Source organism: Nothobranchius furzeri, chromosome 12 (assembly GCF_043380555.1).
Source record: "Nothobranchius furzeri strain GRZ-AD chromosome 12, NfurGRZ-RIMD1, whole genome shotgun sequence".
Classification (NCBI taxonomy): domain Eukaryota; kingdom Metazoa; phylum Chordata; class Actinopteri; order Cyprinodontiformes; family Nothobranchiidae; genus Nothobranchius; species Nothobranchius furzeri.
In genome coordinates this window covers 68324414-68350964 of record NC_091752.1, presented here as the reverse complement: position 1 = coordinate 68350964, position 26551 = coordinate 68324414, and the positions used below count along the sequence as shown (strand labels likewise).

General features: G+C 46.1%; 1 protein-coding gene and 11 non-coding genes across 14 annotated transcripts; all 12 read left to right on the top strand.

Annotated features, from left to right (window-relative positions):
- Nucleotides 1–217: 217 nt before the first annotated feature.
- Nucleotides 218–336, top strand: LOC129161328 (5S ribosomal RNA). The gene has a single exon (XR_008561611.1). It is a non-coding gene; the product is annotated as a 5S ribosomal RNA (ribosomal RNA).
- A 941-nt stretch (nt 337–1277) lies between these two features.
- Nucleotides 1278–1396, top strand: LOC129161327 (5S ribosomal RNA). Its single transcript, XR_008561610.2, has one exon. It is a non-coding gene; the product is annotated as a 5S ribosomal RNA (ribosomal RNA).
- A 940-nt stretch (nt 1397–2336) lies between these two features.
- On the top strand, nt 2337–2455 carry LOC129161420 (5S ribosomal RNA). The gene has a single exon (XR_008561703.2). It is a non-coding gene; the product is annotated as a 5S ribosomal RNA (ribosomal RNA).
- Nucleotides 2456–3396: 941 nt separating this feature from the next.
- On the top strand, nt 3397–3515 carry LOC129161596 (5S ribosomal RNA). Its single transcript, XR_008561879.2, has one exon. It is a non-coding gene; the product is annotated as a 5S ribosomal RNA (ribosomal RNA).
- A 941-nt stretch (nt 3516–4456) lies between these two features.
- On the top strand, nt 4457–4575 carry LOC129161326 (5S ribosomal RNA). The gene has a single exon (XR_008561609.1). It is a non-coding gene; the product is annotated as a 5S ribosomal RNA (ribosomal RNA).
- A 1318-nt stretch (nt 4576–5893) lies between these two features.
- On the top strand, nt 5894–11013 carry LOC129163857 (uncharacterized). 3 transcript variants are annotated; one of them, XM_070542096.1, is made up of 5 exons: nt 5894–5964; nt 7373–7558; nt 7670–7802; nt 8955–9094; nt 10514–11013. In XM_070542096.1, the coding sequence occupies exons 2-5, from the start codon at nt 7457–7459 to the stop codon at nt 10802–10804; spliced, it is 666 nt and encodes a 221-aa protein (XP_070398197.1). In that variant the 5' UTR covers nt 5894–5964; nt 7373–7456; the 3' UTR covers nt 10805–11013. The 3 variants fall into 3 exon arrangements, with proteins under 3 accessions (XP_070398197.1, XP_054598782.2, XP_054598783.2); XM_054742807.2 differs by lacking the exon at nt 5894–5964 and adding an exon at nt 6576–6692; XM_054742808.2 differs by lacking the exon at nt 5894–5964 and having other exon boundaries at nt 7347–7558.
- Nucleotides 11014–12490: 1477 nt separating this feature from the next.
- Nucleotides 12491–12609, top strand: LOC129161339 (5S ribosomal RNA). The gene has a single exon (XR_008561622.2). It is a non-coding gene; the product is annotated as a 5S ribosomal RNA (ribosomal RNA).
- Nucleotides 12610–13550: 941 nt separating this feature from the next.
- Nucleotides 13551–13669, top strand: LOC129161245 (5S ribosomal RNA). The gene has a single exon (XR_008561527.2). It is a non-coding gene; the product is annotated as a 5S ribosomal RNA (ribosomal RNA).
- Nucleotides 13670–14610: 941 nt separating this feature from the next.
- On the top strand, nt 14611–14729 carry LOC139062343 (5S ribosomal RNA). The gene has a single exon (XR_011515921.1). It is a non-coding gene; the product is annotated as a 5S ribosomal RNA (ribosomal RNA).
- A 3803-nt stretch (nt 14730–18532) lies between these two features.
- On the top strand, nt 18533–18651 carry LOC129161577 (5S ribosomal RNA). Its single transcript, XR_008561860.2, has one exon. It is a non-coding gene; the product is annotated as a 5S ribosomal RNA (ribosomal RNA).
- Nucleotides 18652–19592: 941 nt separating this feature from the next.
- On the top strand, nt 19593–19711 carry LOC129161195 (5S ribosomal RNA). The gene has a single exon (XR_008561477.2). It is a non-coding gene; the product is annotated as a 5S ribosomal RNA (ribosomal RNA).
- A 942-nt stretch (nt 19712–20653) lies between these two features.
- LOC129161267 (5S ribosomal RNA) lies at nt 20654–20772 on the top strand. The gene has a single exon (XR_008561550.2). It is a non-coding gene; the product is annotated as a 5S ribosomal RNA (ribosomal RNA).
- The last annotated feature ends 5779 nt before the right edge of the window (nt 20773–26551 follow it).

Below are 26551 nucleotides of genomic sequence, written 5' to 3'. Positions count from 1 at the left end.
GAACAAATTTGGATTAAAGCGCATGAACCAACTCTACAGTGTCACTACACAAGCTCCCCTCTCCGCTTTCACCCACGGAGCCCGGCCAGACACAGCTCAAACTGGGGATGAGGGCCTTTTACTGGAAAGGCCTCAAATTGCAGCATTCCATTCAATGGCAACAAAAGGCACAACTGTCTCTACACCCGTAAAATGGAGGACGGAAGGAAAAGCCTTCGCTTACGGCCATACCACCCTGAACACGCCCGATCTCGTCTGATCTCGGAAGCTAAGCAGGGTCGGGCCTGGTTAGTACTTGGATGGGAGACCGCCTGGGAATACCAGGTGCTGTAAGCTTTTGTCCTTGTCTTTTGAGCCAGCAGAGGGTGCTGTTACGCACTCGCCCTTCTGAGGAACAACACATTACAGACCTCAAACTGTTACAACAGCATATTGCACTTTTCCTTAACACAGAAATGTCAAAAAGCCCATTCCCTGGGGAAATCAGGTTTTAAAAGAGCGTTTCTTCTTCAATATGTTAATATTTTACTTCCCAAGTTGCAATAGAGAATATCCAACTCATGTATCTGTGACTTACTTGCAATTCTGGGATCTAACTAATGATTGTCATTAAGATTTCATTCCGGAGCAAGGCTCTGCAACCTGTGGCTATGATGGCACGTCGCAAGTCTTTGCCGCTTCCCTACCAGCTAAAAGAAATGTGGGCCTTTTACTGGAATGGCATCAAAATGCACCAATAGGTCTTTTCCACAAAGACCCAAATAGGTTGTTGGAGAAACACATTGTAATTTATTGCTGCCAAACACATGAAAAGCTGAACTCACACACAAAGGAAAATCGAACTGCCAGCCGGCCGGCACCTGTTTGCAAGGATTTCACACACGGAGGCCGGCCAGACACCTCCCGAACAGGGGGGCGTGGGTCCCACCTTCCATGGGCCCACCACTCATAGGAGGGACAAAGGAAAAACGAGGTGCTTCTCTCAATTGAGGTGAAGGTGGCCTTTTTGTACATCCAAATGTTAAATAATATTGTTTGTACATTCTGATGTCTGCGATCTGAACAAATTTGGATTAAAGCGCATGAACCAACTCTACAGTGTCACTACACAAGCTCCCCTCTCCGCTTTCACCCACGGAGCCCGGCCAGACACAGCTCAAACTGGGGATGAGGGCCTTTTACTGGAAAGGCCTCAAATTGCAGCATTCCATTCAATGGCAGCGAAGGGCACAACTGTCTCTGCACCCATAAAATGGAGGACGGAAGGAATAGCCTTTGCTTACGGCCATACCACCCTGAACACGCCCGATCTCGTCTGATCTCGGAAGCTAAGCAGGGTCGGCCCTGGTTAGTACTTGGATGGGAGACCGCCTGGGAATACCAGGTGCTATAAGCTTTTGTCCTTGTCTTTTGAGCCAGCAGAGGGTGCTGTTACGCACTCGCCCTTCTGAGGAACAACACATTACAGACCTCAAACAGTTACAACAGCATATTGCACTTTTCCTTAACACAGAAATGTCAAAAAGCCCATTCCCTGGGGAAATCAGGTTTTAAAAGAGCGTTTCTTCCTCAATATGTTCACATTTTACTTCCCAAGTTGCAATAGAGAAAATCCAACTCATGTATCTGTGACTTACTTGCAATTCAGGGATCTAACTAATGATTGTATTAAGATTTCGTTCCGGAGCAAGGCTCTGCAGCCTGCGGCTATGATGGCACGTCGCAAGTCTTTGCCGCTTCCCTACCAGCTAAAAGAAATGTGGGTCTTTTACTGGAATGGCATCAAAATGCACCAATAGGTCTTTTCCACAAAGACCCAAATAGGTTGTTGGAGAAACACATTGCAATTTATTGCTGCCAAACACATGAAAAGCTGAACTTACACCCTAAGGAAAATCGAGCTGCTGGCCGGCCGGCACCTGATTGCAAGGATTTCACACACGGAGGCCGGCCAGACACCCCCCGAACAGGGGGGCGTGGGTCCCACCTTCCATGGGCCCACCAGTCATAGGAGGGACAAAGGAAAAACGAGGTGCTTCTCTCAATTGAGGTGAAGGTGGCCTTTTTGTACATCCAAATGTTAAATAATATCGTTTGTACATTCTGATGTCTGCAATCTGAACAAATTTGGATTAAAGAGCATGAAAAAACTCTACTGTGTCACTACACAAGCTCCCCTCTCCGCTTTCACCCACGGAGCCCGGCCAGACACAGCTCAAACTGGGGATGAGGGCGTTTTACTGGAAAGGCCTCAAATTGCAGCATTCCATTCAATGGCAACAAAAGGCACAACTGTCTCTACACCCGTAAAATGGAGGACGGAAGGAAAAGCCTTCGCTTACGGCCATACCACCCTGAACACGCCCGATCTCGTCTGATCTCGGAAGCTAAGCAGGGTCGGGCCTGGTTAGTACTTGGATGGGAGACCGCCTGGGAATACCAGGTGCTGTAAGCTTTTGTCCTTGTCTTTTGAGCCAGCAGAGGGTGCTGTTACGCACTCGCCCTTCTGAGGAACAACACATTACAGACCTCAAACTGTTACAACAGCATATTTAACTTTTCCTTAACACAGAAAGGTCAAAAAGCCCATTCTCTGGGGAAATCAGGTTTTAAAAGAGCGTTTCTTCTTCAATACGTTCACATTTTACTTCCCAAGTTGCAATAGAGAATATCCCACTCATGTATCTGTGACTTACTTGCAATTCTGGGATCTAACTAATGATTGTCATTAAGATTTCATTCCGGAGCAAGGCTCTGCAGCCTGCGGCTATGATGGCACGTCGCAAGTCTTTGCCGCTTCCCTACCAGCTAAAAGAAATTTGGGCCTTTTACTGGAATGGCATCAAAATGCACCAATAGGTCTTTTCCACAAAGACCCAAATAGGTTGTTGGAGAAACACATTGCAATTTATTGCTGCCAAACACATGAAAAGCTGAACTCACACCCTAAGGAAAATCGAGCTGCCGGCCGGCCGGCACCTGATTGCAAGGATTTCATACACGGAGGCCGGCCAGACACCCCCCGAACAGGGGGGCGTGGGTCCCACCTTCCATGGGCCCACCACTCATAGAAGGGACAAAGGAAAAACGAGGTGCTTCTCTCAATTGAGGTGAAGGTGGCCTTTTTGTTCATCCAAATGTTAAATAATGTTGTTTGAACATTCTGATGTCTGCGAACTGAACAAATTTGGATTAAAGAGCATGAAACAACTCTACTGTGTCACTACACAAGCTCCCCTCTCCGCTTTCACCCACGGAGCCCGGCCAGACACAGCTCAAACTGGGGATGAGGGCGTTTTACTGGAAAGGCCTCAAATTGCAGCATTCCATTCAATGGCAGCGAAGGGCACAATTGTCTCTACACCCGTAAAACGGAGGACGGAAGGAGAAGCCTTCGCTTACGGCCATACCACCCTGAACACGCCCGATCTCGTCTGATCTCGGAAGCTAAGCAGGGTCGGGCCTGGTTAGGACTTGGATGGGAGACCGCCTGGGAATACCAGGTGCTGTAAACTTTTGTCCTTGTCTTTTGAGCCAGCAGAGGGTGCTGTTACGCGCTCGCCCTTCTGAGGAACAACACATTACAGACCTCAAACAGTTACAACAGCATATTGCACTTTTCCTTAAATCAGAAATGTCAAAAAGCCCATTCCCCGGGGCAATAAGGTTTTAAAAGAGCGTTTCTTCTTCAATATGTTCACATTTTACTTCACAAGTTGCAATAGAGAAAATCCAACTCATGTATCTGTGACTTACTTGCAATTCTGGGATCTAACTAATGATTGTCATTAAGATTTCGTTCCGGAGCAAGGCTCTGCAGCCTGCGGCTATGATGGCACGTCGCAAGTCTTTGCCGCTTCCCTACCAGCTAAAAGAAATGTGGGCCTTTTACTGGAATGGCATCAAAATGCACCAATAGGTCTTTTCCACAAAGACCCAAATAGGTTGTTGGAGAAACACATTGCAATTTATTGCTGCCAAACACATGAAAAGCTGAACTTACACCCTAGGGAAAATCGAGCTGCCGGCCGGCCGGCACCTGATTGCAAGGATTTCACACACGGAGGCCGGCCAGACACCCCCCGAACAGGGGGGCGTGGGTCCCACCTTCCATGGGCCCACCACTCATAGGAGGGACAAAGGAAAAACGAGGTGCTTCTCTCAATTGAGGTGAAGGTGGCCTTTTTGTACATCCAAATGTTAAATAATATCGTTTGTACATTCTGATGTCTGCGATCTGAACAAATTTGGATTAAAGAGCATGAACCAACTCTACTGTGTCACTACACAAGCTCCCCTCTCCGCTTTCACCCACGGAGCCCGGCCAGACACAGCTCAAACTGGGGATGAGGGCGTTTTACTGGAAAGGCCTCAAATTGCAGCATTCCATTCAATGGCAACAAAAGGCACAACTGTCTCTACACCCGTAAAATGGAGGACGGAAGGAAAAGCCTTCGCTTACGGCCATACCACCCTGAACACGCCCGATCTCGTCTGATCTCGGAAGCTAAGCAGGGTCGGGCCTGGTTAGTACTTGGATGGGAGACCGCCTGGGAATACCAGGTGCTGTAAGCTTTTGTCCTTGTCTTTTGAGCCAGCAGAGGGTGCTGTTACGCACTCGCCCTTCTGAGGAACAACACATTACAGACCTCAAACTGTTACAACAGCATATTGCACTTTTCCTTAACACAGAAAGGTCAAAAAGCCCATTCCCTGGGGAAATCAGGTTTTAAAAGAGCGTTTCTTCTTCAATACGTTAATATTTTACTTCCCAAGTTATAATAGAGAAAATCCAACTCATGTATCTGTGACTTACTTGCAATTCTGGGATCTAACTAATGATTGTCATTAAGATTTCATTCCGGAGCAAGGCTCTGCAACCTGTGGCTAGTATGGCACGTCGCAAGTCTTTGCCGCTTCCCTACCAGCTAAAAGAAATGTGGGCCTTTTACTGGAATGGCATCAAAATGCACCAATAGGTCTTTTCCACAAAGACCCAAATAGGTTGTTGGAGAAACACATTGCAATTTATTGCTGCCAAACACATGAAAAGCTGAACTCACACCCTAAGGAAAATTGAGGTGCCGGCCGGTCGGCACCAGTTTGCCAGGATTTCACACACGGAGGCCGGCCAGCCACCGCCCGAACAGGGGGGCGTGGGTCCCACCTTCCATGGGCCCACCACTCATAGGAGGGACAAAGGAAAAACGAGGTGCTTCTCTCAATTGAGGTGAAGGTGGCCTTTTTGTTCATCCAAATGTTAAATAATGTTGTTTGAACATTCTGATGTCTGCAAACTGAACAAATTTGGATTAAAGAGCATGAAACAACTCTACTGTGTCACTACACAAGCTCCCCTCTCCGCTTTCACCCACGGAGCCCGGCCAGACACAGCTCAAACTGGGGATGAGGGCGTTTTACTGGAAAGGCCTCAAATTGCAGCATTCCATTCAATGGCAGCGAAGGGCACAATTGTCTCTGCACCCGTAAAACGGAGGACGGAAGGAGAAGCCTTCGCTTACGGCCATACCACCCTGAACACGCCCGATCTCGTCTGATCTCGGAAGCTAAGCAGGGTCGGGCCTGGTTAGTACTTGGATGGGAGACCGCCTGCTCTCTAAAAACTGCTGGGTTATTTAATCTACTCAACTGCTGGGTTATGAAATGTGTAACCCATTTTGGGTTATTTGAATGAGATTTGGGTTATTTTTGTGCAACAGTTGGGTTATTTAATCTACTCAACTGCTGGGTTATGAAATGTGTAACCCATTTTGGGTTATTTGAATGAGATTTGGGTTATTTTAGTGCAACTTGACCCAGCACCTGGGTTGTTGTACTTGTTTGAACCGGTTTGAACATCATTACATCTACAGTCATCCTCCACAACGCAATGCCAGGATCCATTTTGTCTTCGATCTGAGTGGGGGAAAACATCCTCGTTGCGAGGTAAATCAACAATAAGAGGTTTGTATTGTTTGTGTTTACTATCTGATTCCCGTCACGTCTGTGCCGCGTTACCTGTTGGTATCTGAATGTTGTTGAGGCTCTGTTGGTTGGTTTGGGTAACAATGTAGCTAGCTAGCCATTTAGCGGTTGTCTTTAGCCTTTTCTAGTGTCAGTAGCTTATCTGTGTCGTTCATAAACTGCTAATCTGATTACTTTTTTACATTAAAAAATCCAGTGGAACTTCTGTACTTTGCATTTGAACTAATGAGTAGTCTGTGGCTAATGAAACAGTCGTGGGGTGTGGGGGAGGAGCGGGAAATTGCTCCCAGCTAGCTCCCGGCTGGGTAAAGGAGATGAAAGGAAAATTAAGACGCTTAAAGTATTTAAAATGTCTTAAATCGACTTATTAAAGTCTTAAATTTGGTTAGTATTGACGTGGGTTTAAAATACATTCATCTCACACTTGCAAATTTGACGCTTTTCGGCGAAAACTGCCGTTTATGAAGCCAAATATAACGTTCACGTGAGTCTTTGGTCGGGTTTCAGTCGCTCTCTATAAGAATCGGTTTCAGAAAAAAGGAGGAGTGTTCATCCTGTTCACAAACCATCTTTGTTAGTGGGTCATGAGTCGTCATTTGATCAAATACAGTCACGGAGATAGCTAGGCAAAACACTGCGGTAGCCGGTATCGCTGTGCTGCTCCTACTGCTGCTTCAACATCTCACAGCGGTTGGAGCTTGAAGTTCGTAAGTCAAACAAAATCCTCTCCAAATACTACAGTATTCTATGAAGAACTTTTGCAGGGTTTTCTCCTTTCACGTTCAGCCTAAACTGATGTTTCCCGAGGCTTGTGTTCTTTTTTGGGGGGTGAGTTGAGTTCAAGTGTTGGGTCAAAAACAAGTTTCCCAGTAATTAGACAGGTTCATCCTAAACCCAAAGAAGATTCTGACTCAGACTAGATGCTGCGGTTGTTGTTTCAGATACATTCAAGCTAAATCATTTTAGGCACGTCTTCCCTACATATATTATATAAGGGATTTGAAATTAAGAAGAAAAAATAAAGTACTTTGAAAACAGTATGGAAATGTTTTCAATGAATGAGATGTTGATAATAGTTGGGGGGGGGCGGGGGGGGGGGGAGACACAAATAGATCTAAAAATGTTACTTGTACTTTTACTATCATTCTGTTGTGGATAGTCAGCACAAATATTCAGATTATATATAATCTCTTTTAAATATTGGCTTCTAGGCCAGTGTACAATCATTATCAAACCATTATATACATGTTTTAACATAGAAAGGTAAACATTTCAGGTGATGACCCCTTTAAAAAGTTCACCCAATAACTGGAATCTACGTGTTCAAAATTTTTCATCATGTATGTGTTTGCATGTCAGAATCAAATTCTTGTGTTTTTTTTAACAGTGTACCATATCTGACGAGCGCGCATCACAGCTTAAAGAATGGTGAAGAAACAATTGCCAGCCCCTCAGTCAGGTACAGGACTACATGCAAGACACTGCAGTCTACAGGGCCAAGTGCATTAGGGACAACAATTGGACCATCTACCAGATCCTCCAAGAATTCCCTCACCTAATGAGCAAAGGCATGGTACGTTTAGAGAAATAATAATTAACATGTGATGACGATGATTGTTTTTTTTTATTAGTATGCCACATTGAATTTGTTTAAAAAAGGTTTCCTATTTTGTACATTGCACAGGACTTTCTTATCCTGCATGGGGATGCTTCATCAAAGTTGTTTGAAACTTGGCTACCCATTTATGCGGAGAAAATCCTGTACCTGTCAAGACGGGAGGGAAAGCTGATCTCGTCCCTGGATGGGTTAACACAAGGTAATATATTCTTGCTTGCCATCTTTGCAATTGTCAATATGGTTTGTGTCAATGTAAGGTTTCCCCAATGAGGCTGGTCTCCCTCACTAGGCTATTTTAGTCCAACTGGTGTCGAAAGCCTGCAACAAGACCCCTAGTCTAACTGATGGGCACATTACTCACCTGGGCTGTGATGGACTTTCTGTAATAGCGCATGTGGCGCAGCACCACATCTGAGCCATTGTAGGGGAAACTGTGCAGTGCTCGTCTCTTACAGATATGTCTCCACCAATGTTTACTGGTCCTATCATTTTAATGTATACTGAACAAAAATATAAACGCGACACTTCTGTTTTTGCTCTCATTTTTCATGAGTTGAACTCAAACACCTAGAATTTTATCTACAAACACAAAATACCCATGACTTTCAAATATTGTTCTGAAATCTGTCCACATGTGTGTTAGTGGGCACTTTTCCTTTAACAAGATAATCCCAATCCCAGTCTAAGGCACACCTGCACATTATTCATAATGTCTAGTTAGCCCCTTGATATGCCACACCTGTGAGGTGGGATGGATTATCTTGTTAAAAGGAAAAGTGCTCACTAACACACGCAGACAGATTTCAGAACAGTATTTGAGAGTCATGGGTATTTTGTGTATGTAGATAAGGTTTCAGATGTTTGAGTTCGGCTCATGAAAAATGGGAGCATAAACAAAAGTGTTGCATTTATATTTTTGTTCAGTGTAGTAATTGTCCCTGGCAATTTGTGCGTGCTATCCCTCTCCCTGCTTTCAGAGTGGTCGGAGGTGCGCCACAACCTCACCACCCCCTTCCTCCTTGTCTCACAGCAATCAGAGGTATGGTGCGTGTTGGTGCGCGCGTACCACATGCGCACATTTTGCAGTCTTTTAGCGGCTCTAGAGCCTGCAGGTACAGTCTGTGTCATTCTCTCCGGCTCCTGCAGGAGGGAGTCGGCTCCTATCGGTCACATCAACGAGCTGGCTCTGAGAGCCATTTTGTTCGCGACAGACATGTCACTATAACCATCCACAGGGTGGGAATTGGCTGCATGTAACTGTTACCATAGGTTTCATGTTATTTGGATACCAAATGACAAATCACATGTATGCCATTCCACATTATATTCTCACCTATATTGTCTTCAACAGATGCCATTGGTGAACTCAGCCTGAGGCAGTTGCCATGCTTGCTCCCTCCAACTGCTTACAAACTCGGCCGTGGCCACAGTGCTATAATGGTTCGCCACACCATTGAAGAATGTAACTTGGCCTTCATCGACCATAAACCTGTAAGTCTTCCAGTACATCTAAAGGCAAACTTTTATCTTTTCATTAACATATACCTGTTATTCTTTGGCTCATGAATGTGTGTGCGCAGACGCACACGCACGCGCGCGCACACACACACACACGCACGCATATCCAAATTTGTTATTCTATACCTCCAAATATTGTCAAGTCATCTACAAGCTTGTGTTGGTCACTTTAAAAACATCTTATGCTTTTAAAACAAGGCTGCAGTGCCACTGAATGATCGCCTCGTTGCCACACCATACTGACTCAGAAGTTAACATATTTATATGTTAACACTTTTGTGTTTTAATCCATTCAGACCTTGCTGTATGGTTTTGGTCCATTAGAAGTAGAATTATAAACATTTAAAGTTTCCTCTGTGTCAGAACCGCATTAGAATCCAGATTTTTCTCCGGATTAAACAGGGGATGAATATCGGTATCGGCCGAAGGTAGTCATTTTTTTTACATATCGATATCGGTTCGATAAATAAAACCGGGCCGATATTAACAACCAATATTTTTTCCATCTTGTCTCCATTTGTTTGCCTGTTTCAGAGAGTGGGGGGGGGGGGGGGGGGGTGATGTGTGATTGTTTAGTCATGTGAACAGTGAATGAAATCATCTCAGAACTGTAATTGTGTGTGTGGTGTGTACATAACGTAAATTCAGCTTTAAAAATTTTCATTCTATACAAAATCTGATTTTAGAAGCATTAATGCCAGTATATTGGTATCGGCAAATATCGGTTATCGGCCATAACAGTGATGTTAATATCGGATATTGGCATCGGCCCAAAATTTTTCATATCGGTGCATCACTAGATTAAACTAACAGGACTCCCTCAGCAAACGTCACTTGGTTTGGCAAAACAAAAATAAAATCTCACAAAAATGACTCTAAAAGTCCAAATTATATATGTGTAAAAAAATTGGAACAAGTTTCTATTGTATTTCTCTAAACATTGGTTCCTGGGAGTCTTTAACCTGCATTTTGCTCTTTAAATATTTCTTGTGAGGACCAGGAAAATGCTTGTCATAATGTCTTTTTTTATTCTGCTGTACTAGTTAAATGATAAATAACCTTTATTTGATATAGCATCTTATAGAGCCCTGAACCCCCAAGGCACTTTACAACACAGTCATTCACCCATTCACAAGCACATTCACACACTGGGTAGCCATAGCTGCCCTGGTGCGTACTGACAAAGGCGGGGGGGGGTTGTTAAGTGTCTTGCCCAAGGACACAATGACAGCGATAAACTGAGCGGGGCTTAAACACGCAACCTTTCGATTACGGGGCAAGCACTTAACTCCTGTGCCACTGTCACCCAGTTGACGTTGGTAGACATTTGTTCCTTACTCACGCATTCCTTCTCATCTGTTTTTTGTTATGCTTTCTTTCTCTGTTTTTTAGCCTGGAACTAACATGGTGGAATACCTCCACGAGGCCAAGGCCACAAGACCATTCCCCTATGTGCTGACATTGGGAAATGATACGCAGCATGTGTCTCAGGCCTTTGTCATCATTGCTGGTCAGGCTGTGGAACATGACACACTGCTTCAGGCCGTCGATGCCTGCTTCAAGGCATTCTTTATTTTAGACATTGAATACCCGAGGCAGTGTGAACACGTCTGGAAATTCCTGCAAACGCTGCATAACGCTACACCACCGTCTATGAAATCCCAGGAGGGGAGTCGAAACTAGTAAAGTTTCTGCAGAGTAGAATACGTGCTAGCAAAAGAAGCAAATAGGTATTTGTAAAATGTACTCTTGACCATTTAAATGTTGTTTAGCACTGAGTTACATGTATTTCAGTGTACATTGTTGCAGTTCTTGATGTGAAGTGATTAGAACTTTTATATTGTTTACATTTATATGAATAAATTTCAAGGCAGTGCCTTGTAAAGATTTCAGTATTGTTGAAGTTTTATTGTATTGTATATGCTTTACGTGACCAAGTCTAGCATGTATGTTTTGATAGTTGAGTATGGAGAGGTGCAATTTTCTGTCTTCCAAAATGCACTGTATGTAATGAGTTAGAAATAATTTGGCGTATTGACCAAACATTTGGATTGATTACTGAACATTATGTTGTTTAAACAACCCATAGTTTAATTAATTTGACCCAGCATTTAGGTAGAGTAAATAACACATATTTAGTTGAAACAACCCAAAATAGTGGTTAATTTGACCCAGCATTTAGATAGAGTAAATAACACGTATGTGTGGTTGAATTTACCCAGATTTGTGGCTATTTTGACCCAGAATTTGGGTGGAATATTTAACTCATCTGCTGGGTTAAAATGGAGGAACCCATCTTGCTGGGTTAAATTAACTACTGCTGGGCTGGTGCAATATTGCTCCAGCGGCTGGGTTAAAAAACAGCCCAAATTGGGTCATTTTTAACCCAACTGTTTTTAGTGTGTGGGAATACCAGGTGCTGTAAGCTTTTGTCCTTGTCTTTTGAGCCAGCAGAGGGTGCTGTTACGCGCTCGCCCTTCTGAGGAACAACACATTACAGACCTCAAACAGTTACAACAGCATATTGCACTTTTCCTTAACACAGAAATGTCAAAAAGCCCATTCCCCGGGGCAATCAGGTTTTAAAAGAGCGTTTCTTCTTCAATATGTTCACATTTTACTTCCCAAGTTGCAATAGAGAAAATCCAACTCATGTATCTGTGACTTACTTGCAATTCTGGGATCTAACTAATGATTGTCATTAAGATTTCGTTCCGGAGCAAGGCTCTGCAGCCTGCGGCTATGATGGCATGTCGCAAGTCTTTGCCGCTTCCCTACAAGCGAAAAGAAATGTGGGCCTTTTACTGGAATGGCATCAAAATGCACCAATAGGTCTTTTCCACAAAGACCCAAATAGGTTGTTGGAGAAACACATTGCAATTTATTGCTGCCAAACACATGAAAAGCTGAACTCACACCCTAAGGAAAATTGAGGTGCCGGCCGGTCGGCACCAGTTTGCCAGGATTTCACACACGGAGGCCGGCCAGCCACCGCCCGAACAGGGGGGCGTGGGTCCCACCTTCCATGGGCCCACCACTCATAGGAGGGACAAAGGAAAAACGAGGTGCTTCTCTCAATTGAGGTGAAGGTGGCCTTTTTGTACATCCAAATGTTAAATAATATTGTTTGTACATTCTGATGTCTGCGAACTGAACAAATTTGGATTAAAGCGCATGAACCAACTCTACTGTGTCACTACACAAGCTCCCCTCTCCGCTTTCACCCACGGAGCCCGGCCAGACACAGCTCAAACTGGGGATGAGGGCGTTTTACTGGAAAGGCCTCAAATTGCAGCATTCCATTCAATGGCAGCGAAGGGCACAACTGTCTCTACACCCGTAAAATGGAGGACGGAAGGAAAAGCCTTCGCTTACGGCCATACCACACTGATCACGCCCGATCTCGTCTGATCTCGGAAGCTAAGCAGGGTCGGGCCTGGTTAGTACTTGGATGGGAGACCGCCTGGGAATACCAGGTGCTGTAAGCTTTTGTCCTTGTCTTTTGAGCCAGCAGAGGGTGCTGTTACGCACTCGCCCTTCTGAGGAACAACACATTACAGACCTCAAACTGTTACAACAGCATATTGCACTTTTCCTTAACACAGAAAGGTCAAAAAGCCCATTCCCTGGGGAAATCAGGTTTTAAAAGAGCGTTTCTTCTTCAATACGTTAATATTTTACTTCCCAAGTTATAATAGAGAAAATCCAACTCATGTATCTGTGACTTACTTGCAATTCTGGGATCTAACTAATGATTGTCATTAAGATTTCATTCCGGAGCAAGGCTCTGCAACCTGTGGCTATGATGGCACGTCGCAAGTCTTTGCCGCTTCCCTACCAGCTAAAAGAAATGTGGGCCTTTTACTGGAATGGCATCAAAATGCACCAATAGGTCTTTTCCACAAAGACCCAAATAGGTTGTTGGAGAAACACATTGCAATTTATTGCTGCCAAACACATGAAAAGCTGAACTCACACCCTAAGGAAAATTGAGGTGCCGGCCGGTCGGCACCAGTTTGCCAGGATTTCACACACGGAGGCCGGCCAGCCACCGCCCGAACAGGGGGGCGTGGGTCCCACCTTCCATGGGCCCACCACTCATAGGAGGGACAAAGGAAAAACGAGGTGCTTCTCTCAATTGAGGTGAAGGTGGCCTTTTTGTACATCCAAATGTTAAATAATATTGTTTGTACATTCTGATGTCTGCGATCTGAACAAATTTGGATTAAAGCGCATGAACCAACTCTACTGTGTCACTACACAAGCTCCCCTCTCCGCTTTCACCCACGGAGCCCGGCCAGACACAGCTCAAACTGGGGATGAGGGCGTTTTACTGGAAAGGCCTCAAATTGCAGCATTCCATTCAATGGCAACAAAAGGCACAACTGTCTCTACACCCGTAAAATGGAGGACGGAAGGAAAAGCCTTCGCTTACGGCCATACCACCCTGATCACGCCCGATCTCGTCTGATCTCGGAAGTTAAGCAGGGTCGGGCCTGGTTAGTACTTGGATGGGAGACCTCCTGGGAATACCAGGTGCTGTAAGCTTTTGTCCTTGTCTTTTGAGCCAGCAGAGGGTGCTGTTACGCACTCGCCCTTCTGAGGAACAACACATTACAGACCTCAAACTGTTACAACAGCATATTGCACTTTTCCTTAACACAGAAATGTCAAAAAGCCCATTCCCTGGGGAAATCAGGTTTTAAAAGAGCGTTTCTTCTTCAATATGTTAATATTTTACTTCCCAAGTTGCAATAGAGAATATCCAACTCATGTATCTGGGACTTACTTGCAATTCTGGGATCTAACTAATGATTGTCATTAAGATTTCATTCCGGAGCAAGGCTCTGCAACCTGTGGCTATGATGGCACGTCACAAGTCTTTGCCGCTTCCCTACCAGCTAAAAGAAATGTGGGCCTTTTACTGGAATGGCATCAAAATGCACCAATAGGTCTTTTCCACAAAGACCCAAATAGGTTGTTGGAGAAACACATTGCAATTTATTGCTGCCAAACACATGAAAAGCAGAACTTACACACTAAGGAAAATCGAACTGCCAGCCGGCCGGCACCTGATTGCAAGGATTTCACACACGGAGGCCGGCCAGACACCGCCCGAACAGGGGGGCGTGGGTCCCACCTTCCATGGGCCCACCACTCATAGGAGGGACAAAGGAAAAACGAGGTGCTTCTCTCAATTGAGGTGAAGGTGGCCTTTTTGTACATCCAAATGTTAAATAATATCGTTTGTACATTCTGATGTCTGCGATCTGAACAAATTTGGATTAAAGAGCATGAAACAACTCTACTGTGTCACTACACAAGCTCCCCTCTCCGCTTTCACCCACGGAGCCCGGCCAGACACAGCTCAAACTGGGGATGAGGGCGTTTTACTGGAAAGGCCTCAAATTGCAGCATTCCATTCAATGGCAGCGAAGGGCACAACTGTCTCTGCACCCGTAAAACGGAGGACGGAAGAAGAAGCCTTCGCTTACGGCCATACCACCCTGAACACGCCCGATCTCGTCTGATCTCGGAAGCTAAGCAGGGTCGGGCCTGGTTAGTACTTGGATGGGAGACCGCCTGGGAATACCAGGTGCTGTAAGCTTTTGTCCTTGTCTTTTGAGCCAGCAGAGGGTGCTGTTACGCACTCGCCCTTCTGAGGAACAACACATTACAGACCTCAAACTGTTACAACAGCATATTGCACTTTTCCTTAACACAGAAATGTCAAAAAGCCCATTCCCCGGGGCAATCAGGTTTTAAAAGAGCGTTTCTTCTTCAATATGTTCACATTTTACTTCCCAAGTTGCAATAGAGAAAATCCAACTCATGTATCTGTGACTTACTTGCAATTCTGGGATCTAACTAATGATTGTCATTAAGATTTCGTTCCGGAGCAAGGCTTTGCAGCCTGCGGCTATGATGGCACGTCGCAAGTCTTTGCCGCTTCCCTACCAGCTAAAAGAAATGTGGGCCTTTTACTGGAATGGCATCAAAATGCACCAATAGGTCTTTTCCACAAAGACCCAAATAGGTTGTTGGAGAAACACATTGCAATTTATTGCTGCCAAACACATGAAAAGCTGAACTCACACACTAAGGAAAATTGAGGTGCCGGCCGGCCGGCACCAGTTTGCCAGGATTTCACACACGGAGGCCGGCCAGCCACCGCCCGAACAGGGGGGCGTGGGTCCCACCTTCCATGGGCCCACCACTCATAGGAGGGACAAAGGAAAAACGAGGTGCTTCTCTCAATTGAGGTGAAGGTGGCCTTTTTGTACATCCAAATGTTAAATAATATCGTTTGTACATTCTGATGTCTGCGATCTGAACAAATTTGGATTAAAGCCCATGCAAAACACACACCCAGATGGACTGTTCATTGTTGCTGGAGATTTCAACCATGCAAATCTCAAATCAGTGCTTCCTAGATTCCATCAGTATGTGGACTTTGCAACGAGAGGGGTAAACACGCTGGATTTGGTTTACACAAACATCCCCGGCGCATATCGGGCAGAGCCCCGCCCCCACCTTGGCTACTCAGACCACATCTCTGTCATGCTAATTCCAGCATACAGACCACTCGTCAAGCGAGCAAAACCGGTTCTGAGGCAGGCGAAAACCTGGCCGGCAGGACCCACCTCTGCTCTTCAAGACTGTTTTGAGTGCACTGACTGGAACATGTTTAGGGAGGCTGCAACTTACGGCGACTCTACTGACTTGGAGGAGTACACGTCATCGGTGTCGAGCTACATCAGCAAATGCATCGATGACGTCACTGTCTCCAAGACCATCATCTCACGACCCAACCAGAAACCGTGGATTACTGCGGAAGTGCGCACACTTTTGAGAACCAGAGACTCTGCCTTCAAAGCGGGAGATAAGGTGGCGCTCAGCAGAGCTAGAACTGAACTATCTCAGGCCATTAGAGAGGCGAAGCGCGCACACGCCCAGAGGATCCACAAGCACTTCATGGACAGCGGCGACACACGGCGAATGTGGCAGGGCCTACAAGCCATCACCAACTACAGGACGACAACACCTGCCTGTGATGGTGACGGCTCCCTCCCTGATGCGCTGAACAACTTCTACGCTCGGTTCGACAGGCAGAACGACGTGGCAGCAAGGAAGTCAATCCCTCCTCCGGACGACCAGGTGTTGTGTCTCACTACAGCAGAGGTGAGGAAAACTCTACGCAGAGTCAATCCACGTAAAGCTGCTGGTCCAGACAACATCCAGGGCAGAGTGCTAAAGGAATGTGCTGAACAGCTGGCGGATGTTCTCACCGACATCTTCAACATCTCTCTGAGCAGTGCCGTTGTTCCCACGTGCTTTAAGGCCGCCACCATCGTCCCAGTGCCCAAGAAATCATCTGTGTCCTGTCTCAACGACTACCGTCCTGTTGCACTTACACCCACCATCATGAAGTGCTTCGAGCAGCTAGTCATGACACACATCAAGACCCTGTTGCCCCCCTCACTGGACCCACTGCAATTTGCATACCGCCATAATCGCTCAACAGATGACGCCATTTCCACTGCACTCCATCTTGCCCTCACACACCTGGACAAGAAGGACACACATGTTCGAATGCTGTACATAGATTTCAGCTCAGCATTCAACACGATCATCCCCCAGCAACTGATCGGAAAACTGAGCATGCTGGGCCTGAACACCTCCCTCTGCAACTGGATCCTGGACTTTCTGACTGGAAGGCCTCAGTCAGTACGGATCGGGAACTGCACCTCCAGCACCACCACACTAAGCACGGGGGCCCCACAAGGCTGTGTGCTCAGTCCTCTGCTGTTCACACTGCTGACTCATGACTGTGTAGCAACACACAGTTCAAATTACATCATTAAGTTCGCTGATGACACAACCTTGGTGGGTCTCATCAGCAAGAACGATGAGTCAGCATACAGAGATGAAGTGCAGAGGTTAACAAACTGGTGTAAGGTCAACAACCTGTCTCTGAATGTTGACAAGACAAAAGAGATGGTTGTTGACTTCAGGAGGATACGGAGTGACCACTCACCACTGAGCATCAACGGCTCCTCTGTGGAGATCGTCAACAACATCAAATTCCTGGGAGTTCACCTGGACAAAGACCTCACCTGGTCCCTCAACACCAGCTTCCTGTATAAGAAATCCCACCAGCGTCTCTTCTTTCTGAGAAGACTGAGAAAGGCCCAGCTTCCACCAACGATGCTAACCACCTTCTACAGAGGAACTATTGAGAGCATCCTGAGCAGCTGTATCACTGCCTGGTTTGGGAACTGTGCAATCTCTGACCGCAAAACCCTCCAGCGGATAGTGAAAACAGCAGAGAAGATCATAGGAGTCTCTCTCCCCTCAATCAAGGACATCTACACCACACGCTGCATCCGCAAAGCCAACAGCATTGTGGCTGACTGGTCACACCCCTCTCACACACTCTTCACAATCCTGCCATCTGGAAGAAGGTACCGAAGCATTCGAGCACTCACATCCAGACTGTGCAACAGCTTCTTCCCACAGGCCATTCGTCTCCTCAACGAAAAGGGACTGGACTGATAAACGCATGCATGCACACACACTCACACACACACACGCACGCACACAAACACACGAACACACTCATGTTCTGTCCTTAATTAGATAGTTTCTTTTTCTTATATTTTTTCACGTTGTAAATTTATGTTGCATGTAGCACCTTGGTCCTGGAGGAATGTTGTTTCGCCTCACTGTATACAAACCGTATATGGCTGAAGTGACAATAAAGTTGATTGATTGATTGATTTATTGATTGATTGAACAAACTCTACTGTGTCACTACACAAGCTCCCCTCTCCGCTTTCACCCACGGAGCCCGGCCAGACACAGCTCAAACTGGGGATGAGGGCGTTTTACTGGAAAGGCCTCAAATTGCTAGCCTGGCAAGCCAGACTAAATAAATGTATTATTTAGTCTGGCCACGCTCCATTGACGGCTCTCGGTTGTGGGGCGGGTTCTACCGTTGTCTTTCAAATGATCTCCACATTCCACTGGACAATGAATGTGACATACTATTGTTTCACTCTGTTGTATCATCCCACCCACCAGGCATATAGAGTGCCCTGATTGGCCCACAAAGCAGATAAAGCTCTGTGATTTGTTCACTAAGCAGATAGAGCACTATGATTGGCCCACCATTATAGACCAATCACAGCTCTTTATGTGTTTGAAACCCCTCTAGAGAGCTGTGATTGGCTAGCCAGAGTCCTGGTAGGAGCTGCTGAGGTTCCAATGGAGCATGCCTAGACCATTCTTTGCAATGCAAGAATTTGGTCTAGTTCACTAGGCTATCAAATTGCAGCATTCCATTCAATGGCAACAAAAGGCACAACTGTCTCTACACCCGTAAAATGGAGGACGGAAGGAAAAGCCTTCGCTTACGGCCATACCACCCTGAACACGCCCGATCTCGTCTGATCTCGGAAGCTAAGCAGGGTCGGGCCTGGTTAGTACTTGGATGGGAGACCGCCTGGGAATACCAGGTGCTGTAAGCTATTGTCCTTGTCTTTTGAGCCAGCAGAGGGTGCTGTTACGCACTCGCCCTTCTGAGGAACAACACATTACAGACCTCAAACTGTTACAACAGCATATTGCACTTTTCCTTAACACAGAAAGGTCAAAAAGCCCATTCCCTGGGGAAATCAGGTTTTAAAAGAGCGTTTCTTCTTCAATACGTTAATATTTTACTTCCCAAGTTATAATAGAGAAAATCCAACTCATGTATCTGTGACTTACTTGCAATTCTGGGATCTAACTAATGATTGTCATTAAGATTTCATTCCGGAGCAAGGCTCTGCAACCTGTGGCTATGATGGCACGTCGCAAGTCTTTGCCGCTTCCCTACCAGCTAAAAGAAATGTGGGCCTTTTACTGGAATGGCATCAAAATGCACCAATAGGTCTTTTCCACAAAGACCCAAATAGGTTGTTGGAGAAACACATTGTAATTTATTGCTGCCAAACACATGAAAAGCTGAACTCACACACAAAGGAAAATCGAACTGCCAGCCGGCCGGCACCTGTTTGCAAGGATTTCACACACGGAGGCCGGCCAACCACCGCCCGAACAGGGGGGCGTGGGTCCCACCTTCCATGGGCCCACCACTCATAGGAGGGACAAAGGAAAAACGAGGTGCTTCTCTCAATTGAGGTGAAGGTGGCCTTTTTGTACATCCAAATGTTAAATAATATTGTTTGTACATTCTGATGTCTGCGATCTGAACAAATTTGGATTAAAGCGCATGAACCAACTCTACAGTGTCACTACACAAGCTCCCCTCTCCGCTTTCACCCACGGAGCCCGGCCAGACACAGCTCAAACTGGGGATGAGGGCCTTTTACTGGAAAGGCCTCAAATTGCAGCATTCCATTCAATGGCAACAAAAGGCACAACTGTCTCTACACCCGTAAAATGGAGGACGGAAGGAAAAGCCTTCGCTTACGGCCATACCACCCTGAACACGCCCGATCTCGTCTGATCTCGGAAGCTAAGCAGGGTCGGGCCTGGTTAGTACTTGGATGGGAGACCGCCTGGGAATACCAGGTGCTGTAAGCTTTTGTCCTTGTCTTTTGAGCCAGCAGAGGGTGCTGTTACGCACTCGCCCTTCTGAGGAACAACACATTACAGACCTCAAACTGTTACAACAGCATATTGCACTTTTCCTTAACACAGAAATGTCAAAAAGCCCATTCCCTGGGGAAATCAGGTTTTAAAAGAGCGTTTCTTCTTCAATATGTTAATATTTTACTTCCCAAGTTGCAATAGAGAATATCCAACTCATGTATCTGTGACTTACTTGCAATTCTGGGATCTAACTAATGATTGTCATTAAGATTTCATTCCGGAGCAAGGCTCTGCAACCTGTGGCTATGATGGCACGTCGCAACTCTTTGCCGCTTCCCTACCAGCTAAAAGAAATGTGGGCCTTTTACTGGAATGGCATCAAAATGCACCAATAGGTCTTTTCCACAAAGACCCAAATAGGTTGTTGGAGAAACACATTGTAATTTATTGCTGCCAAACACATGAAAAGCTGAACTCACACACAAAAGGAAAATCGAACTGCCAGCCGGCCGGCACCTGTTTGCAAGGATTTCACACACGGAGGCCGGCCAGACACCGCCCGAACAGGGGGGCGTGGGTCCCACCTTCCATGGGCCCACCACTCATAGGAGGGACAAAGGAAAAACGAGGTGCTTCTCTCAATTGAGGTGAAGGTGGCCTTTTTGTTCATCCAAATGTTAAATAATATCGTTTGTACATTCTGATGTCTGCGATCTGAACAAATTTGGATTAAAGAGCATGAACCAACTCTACTGTGTCACTACAAAAGCTCCCCTCTCCGCTTTCACCCACGGAGCCCGGCCAGACACAGCTCAAACTGGGGATGAGGGCGTTTTACTGGAAAGGCCTCAAATTGCAGCATTCCATTCAATGGCAGCGAAGGGCACAATTGTCTCTACACCCGTAAAACGGAGGACGGAAGGAGAAGCCTTCGCTTACGGCCATACCACCCTGAACACGCCCGATCTCGTCTGATCTCGGAAGCTAAGCAGGGTCGGTCCTGGTTAGGACTTGGATGGGAGACCGCCTGGGAATACCAGGTGCTGTAACCTTTTGTCCTTGTCTTTTGAGCCAGCAGAGGGTGCTGTTACGCACTCGCCCTTCTGAGGAACAACACATTACAGACCTCAAACTGTTACAACAGCATATTGCACTTTTCCTTAACACAGAAAGGTCAAAAAGCCCATTCCCTGGGGAAATCAGGTTTTAAAAGAGCGTTTCTTCTTCAATACGTTCACATTTTACTTCCCAAGTTGCAATAGAGAATATCCCACTCATGTATCTGTGACTTACTTGCAATTCTGGGATCTAACTAATGATTGTCATTAAGATTTCATTCCGGAGCAAGGCTCTGCAGCCTGCGGCTATGATGGCACGTCGCAACTCTTTGCCGCTTCCCTACCAGCTAAAAGAAATGTGGGCCTTTTACTGGAATGGCATCAAAATGCACCAATAGGTCTTTTCCACAAAGACCCAAATAGGTTGTTGGAGAAACACATTGCAATTTATTGCTGCCAAACACATGAAAAGCTGAACTCACACACTAAGGAAAATCGAGGTGCCGGCCGGCACCAGTTTGCAAGGATTTCACACACGGAGGCCGGCCAGACACCGCCCGAGCAGGGGGGCGTGGGTCCCACCTTCCATGGGCCCACCACTCAAGGCCTCAAATTGCAGCATTCCATTCAATGGCAGCAAAGGGCACAACTTAGAGAATACATAACAAGAATACAGTAAAACTGATTCCAGCCATGTTTGCTTTCATAACTTAAATAACTTCATGATGACCCACATGAACATAATCCTCCGTTTAGTGGATGCAATTACATCATGAAGTTAGCTTAACATGATAGATAACTTTTGCTTAGCAATATACAATAAACTTTTGCTTAGCAATATACAATAACTGGTAATATTATGAATGACCCTAGATGGAATTTAAATAGTTTTACATTAATTATAACTAAAAGTTCCTGGGAGACATTTGTGACATGTAGCTGTAATTCTTTACTGCTGATAGATGATGTGAGTACTTATAACCAAACATTTTGATCACTTTAGGAAACCCCCTCATCCCGAGTGATGGGTTATTGATTTCAATGAGGTTAGTACACATCGTAGTCTAAAACACTATGGTTCTAATTATTGATATGATCATTTCTTTCGGTGTCTCGGATTTTGATTTTTAAGCCTTGGTTTCCACGTATTTGGTTTTCGGTTTCGGCCAAGTATTTTGATTTTGGTGCACCCCTACCAATGACTGCAAAAAAGTAAATACACAAACCCTCCGTAGCATTACAGCACGCGAAAGAAAGACCACTCAACAGAGTGTGAGAAGGAAACAAGGGGACGTTTCACCAGAGCACTGTCGGTGCATCAGTATCTCACTGGCAACAGCATTGCCAGTAAAGTGCCGTAATATATTTCAGAAGAAAATTTCATCAATAACGCAACATTATACCGTGATTAATAAATATGTGTTGTGCTGTATGTTTATGGTATGTTACCGTAAGCTCATTTCAAGGTATGCTGCAATACCTTTTTCAGTGATCTACCGTAAACGTACACTTTTGCTACTGAAAATAGTTAACGCTGTCAGAGGGTACTATGTTCTTGTGGGCAGTAAATTACCTTTTTCATGTCATATTTTACTAAGATATGAGTACGGTAACATACTGTAATAAAATAAAGGCTCCCAAAATAAAAGGTTTATACTTGTGCGTGCACACACACACCTGCACACTTGTTTGTGTGATTGTTGCAAGGGCGTCAGTTTGTTTTCAGAATTGCTGGGGACAATAACCATACACTTGAGTGGGGCTTAAAAATTGCTGGGGACAATAAAGTAGGCTAGCACAGGGGTCGGCAACCCGCGGCTCTGGAGCCGTATGCGGCTCCTCCATCCATCATGCGGCTCTCTGTGCTTGTAAAATAATGAATGGATATTTAAATAAAAAGCTTTATATTTTACTGCATTAATTTTACACCTGTATGCCAATTCTAAATGTAAAGATTGTCTGCGTAAACCTGAACAGGTCCAACCCGGTCTTACTGTGAGACCGGGTAGACGCGTCACGCTTGTGCGTAATCATATGCGCTGTCTGAGCTGCTTTACGACCTTCCCCACCTACAAAGTTTAATTACAACAATCAAACGTGACAGAGCCTGGATTTGTATTCTGAACAGTCTAAACATGTTTTAAAAAGAAACGTATGACAAAAGTGGCGCCTGCTCAGTAAAATATTATTGAAGGCAGAGACGGGCTACAGCTTCTGGATCCACTTTATTTAATCGTTTTATTGATTATCTTCTTATGAAAGATAACTTTGACGTACACGAGCGACCAGGCGCGTTGCAAGCTTTTCAAAAGTGTGGGGGATGTTGTCTGTGCCTAAAATAATTTCATGTTATTCATCTTGTTAGTTTAATTTCCATAACAGCGGAGCAGGTGCGAATTTTAGACGCGTCACGCATGTCTCCGTTTTAAACATGTTTAAACTGTTCAGAATACAAATCCAGACTCTGTCTCGTTAGATTGGTGTAACTAAAGTTTGTACTGAATGAAACTTTACATTAAACCATGTTGAAAAGAAAAGGATCAGATTAAATCGTTTCCCCCTCATTTACAGTCACGGACTACAGCGCAGTGCACATGGCTCTGGGGTTAATCAGGTTTAGTTGTTTCTCTTTGCAACAATCTTCACAAGAAGGCAAAAGAGTTAAATGACAGGTTACAGATATTTCCATTTGACTGTTTATTTTGACGGATAAACTCAAGGATGTTGGTTGATTTCCTCCCACTGAAGCGGTCTGGAAACCCGGTCTCTCTGAGGGATGTGTCACTTCGAAAAATGTTATTTTTATGAAATTATGAAAGTTTGGCTGAATAGCGCTTGTTCCTGTCTCCAATATGGAGACGCATGACGCATCCAGTCTGAGGCAGAATAGCCTCTTCAGCTCAGAAAGCACCTGTAGAGACATTTGGTCACGCACAAAGTTCATGTGGAGCAGAAGCGGTCGGGCCACGGCAGGTGAAACGTTCCTGGCTTACATGAAGTGTAACTGTTTAATTGTAACATTAATATGTTACTGGACACGCTGGTCTGGTTGGTTAGACCAGTGTTTGAAGTGGAAAACACACACACACACACACACACACACACACACAAAACACACACACACACACACACACACACACACACACACACACACACACACACACACACACACCAATTAAAATAATGCTGATAGCGTGGACTAGAAGCCAGGTGATGGTTTACATATTTAAATGATGATCAGGCTGCTGTAAAATGTCATCTCCATCCACATCCAGACACAATTATCGTCTATCCTGTCTCTATTTGCTCTGCTCTTGTCTGGGCTGACAGCTGACGGTGCTCGCGGTGCGCCTAGTGGTTGTGATGCACATTTTACGCATTTGGAGAGATGGGCCGGATGCTTTGTTTTTACTGGAAGATGGTCCACTTAACGCACGGGTGTAGACTACATATTAATGACAAATGAATGAAAATTAAATTGGGAGTTTTTACTTCATATTTTAGAAATAAAAATGACTGGGGAAAACATTTATGACGTCTTTTTAAACGAAATTTTCTAGAGCGACCTGCCTGCTTCACTTAAGTCACTGCTTATTAAGGTCCGTCCAAAATTACCGTGGCCCACCCAAAAATGAAAACCTGGCACTGCGCCTGTTATAAACCTCTGCAAATTATTGTTCTTCACTTTATCAAACTCAGACTTTGTACAGCTAATGTCAAGATGTAAAATTATGAATTCAGTTGAGCTCTTCCGTCCCTCCATCTCCTGCTCTCCTTGAACCCGACATCGGCTGTCAGAATAGGGGAGGTGAAGAAGGAGATGAGGCAAACAGAGTGAGTGCGACCTAAAGAAACCAGACTGGTGTGGAGGTGAGCAAAACAGCTGGAAAAGTGTGGGTGTTGCATCCCCCACGGGTGCGACGCCCATGGTACCGGCTGCTGTCACCTGGTTGTGAGCAGCTCTCTGCTGTCTGAGGGTAGGCCCCGCCCACAACGCCGCGCTGCTGTGGCTCCCAGTGTTTTCATTACTGTGGGAAACGGGTAATAATGGCTCTTTGATGGGAACAGGTTGCCGACCCCTGGTATAAGATCTGAGCTGGTAAAACAAAAATCCTCATCAGCAGGATTTTTTGAAAGTGGGGGGGACACAGCTGCCAATCACAAATTTTGCCGGGGACATGTCCCCGGTGTCCTCGGTTAAAATGACGCCTATGGATTGTTGGATATATTTAAAATCAAGATGTAAACAAAATGCACTGGATTATCTTTTTTTATTATCTGATTTCTTCCAATAAAACAGAAAAACATACCAATAAATTGCCTGTGATTCAGTTTCCTCCAGGGAGAGATAATACAAAATTGTGTTTTTTGGAAATATTTGGAAGACAAAGGTGTCAGGTTCGTTGGCAGATCTGAAGCGTGACTGAGAGTGCTGTTGCCCAGACGCGGAGAGACGGAGATAACCGGCGTGGTTATTTCCTGTAGGTGTAGCTTGAGGGTTTAGAGGGCTGGTAAGCCTGGAGACTCGATGCAAAGTCTGGTGAGAACGATGACTGAGCAATGAATGAAACGCCGGCACTTCCTTAAGTAGTGTCGGCGTGATGACGTCAGTCGCCACGTTAGTGGCAGGAATGAATGGAATGCAGTCAGCTGGAGGAGTTCGTGACAGGACCCCCCCCCTCTAGGGACGGCACCCGAAGTCCCAGGACGGCGGGCCCAGAAGTCTGTTAGCAGGGCAGGATCGACAAACGAGCTCGTGGGCTCCCAAGAGCGTTCCTCAGGCCCGTACCCCTCCCAGTCCACGAGGTACTGCCAACCTCGTCCCCGGCGGCGGGCGTCCAGTATCCTGCGGACCGTGTAGGTGCGATCCGCCTCAACACCGCGGGGCACCCGGACCGGTGGAGGGTGGAGAGGAGAGGAGATCACCGGCTTAAGCTGGGAGATGTGAAAGACCGGGTGGATCCGGAGAGTAGCCGGGAGGCGTAGACGGCAGGTGACTGGATTGATGACCTTGAGGACAGGGAACGGACCCAGGAAGCGAGGAGTGAGCTTCCGGGAGCCAGCCGGCATCCTCAGGTTAGCGGAGGAGAGCCACACCTGGTCGCCAGACCGGAAGACGGGGCCAGGCCGGTGGCGGCGGCGATGCTGACGGGCATACTCCGTGTTGGCCCGGGTGATGGCCGCACGGGCCCGGATCCAGGCGAGCCGACAGCGGCGGACCAGCGTCTGGGCAGCAGGGACCTCCACCTCTGGCACCTGATGATCAAACAGAGGAGGCTGATAACCGTAACAGGTCTCGAAGGGAGACAGACTCGTGGCAGAGGAGGTCTGGAGGTTGTGTGACAGCTCCGCCCACAGGAGGAAGCGGGGCCAGGTGGTCGGCTGGGACGAAGCGAAGCAGCGCAGGTAGCGTCCAAGCTGCTGGTTAGCTCTCTCTGTCTGACCGTTTGTCTGCGGATGGTATCCAGAGGACAGACTGGTGGAAGCACCGACCAGGCGACAGAACGCCTTCCAGAAGCGTGAGACGAACTGGGGTCCTCGGTCGGAAACCACGTCCTGAGGGAAACCATGGAGCCGCACCACCTGTTCCAGGAGCAGTTCGGCCGTTCTCTTGGCAGTGGGGAGGCCGGCCAGGGCCACTAAGTGCACGGCCTTGGAGAAACGGTCCATGATAGTCATTATAGTGTCCAGGTGGTCGACCACCGGCTGTCCCGTGACAAAGTCCAGCCCGATGTGTGACCACGGCCGTTTGGGCACAGGGAGAGGCTGCAAC

Bases quoted from the DNA above. Each gene is read 5' to 3' on its own strand.
- LOC129163857 (XM_070542096.1), top strand. From the start codon at position 7,457: ATGCAAGACACTGCAGTCTACAGGGCCAAGTGCATTAGGGACAACAAT. The intron at 7,559-7,669 runs GTACGTTTAGAG...TACATTGCACAG, and splicing joins ACCTAATGAGCAAAGGCATG to GACTTTCTTATCCTGCATGG. The intron at 9,095-10,513 runs GTAAGTCTTCCA...TCTGTTTTTTAG, and splicing joins CCTTCATCGACCATAAACCT to CCTGGAACTAACATGGTGGA.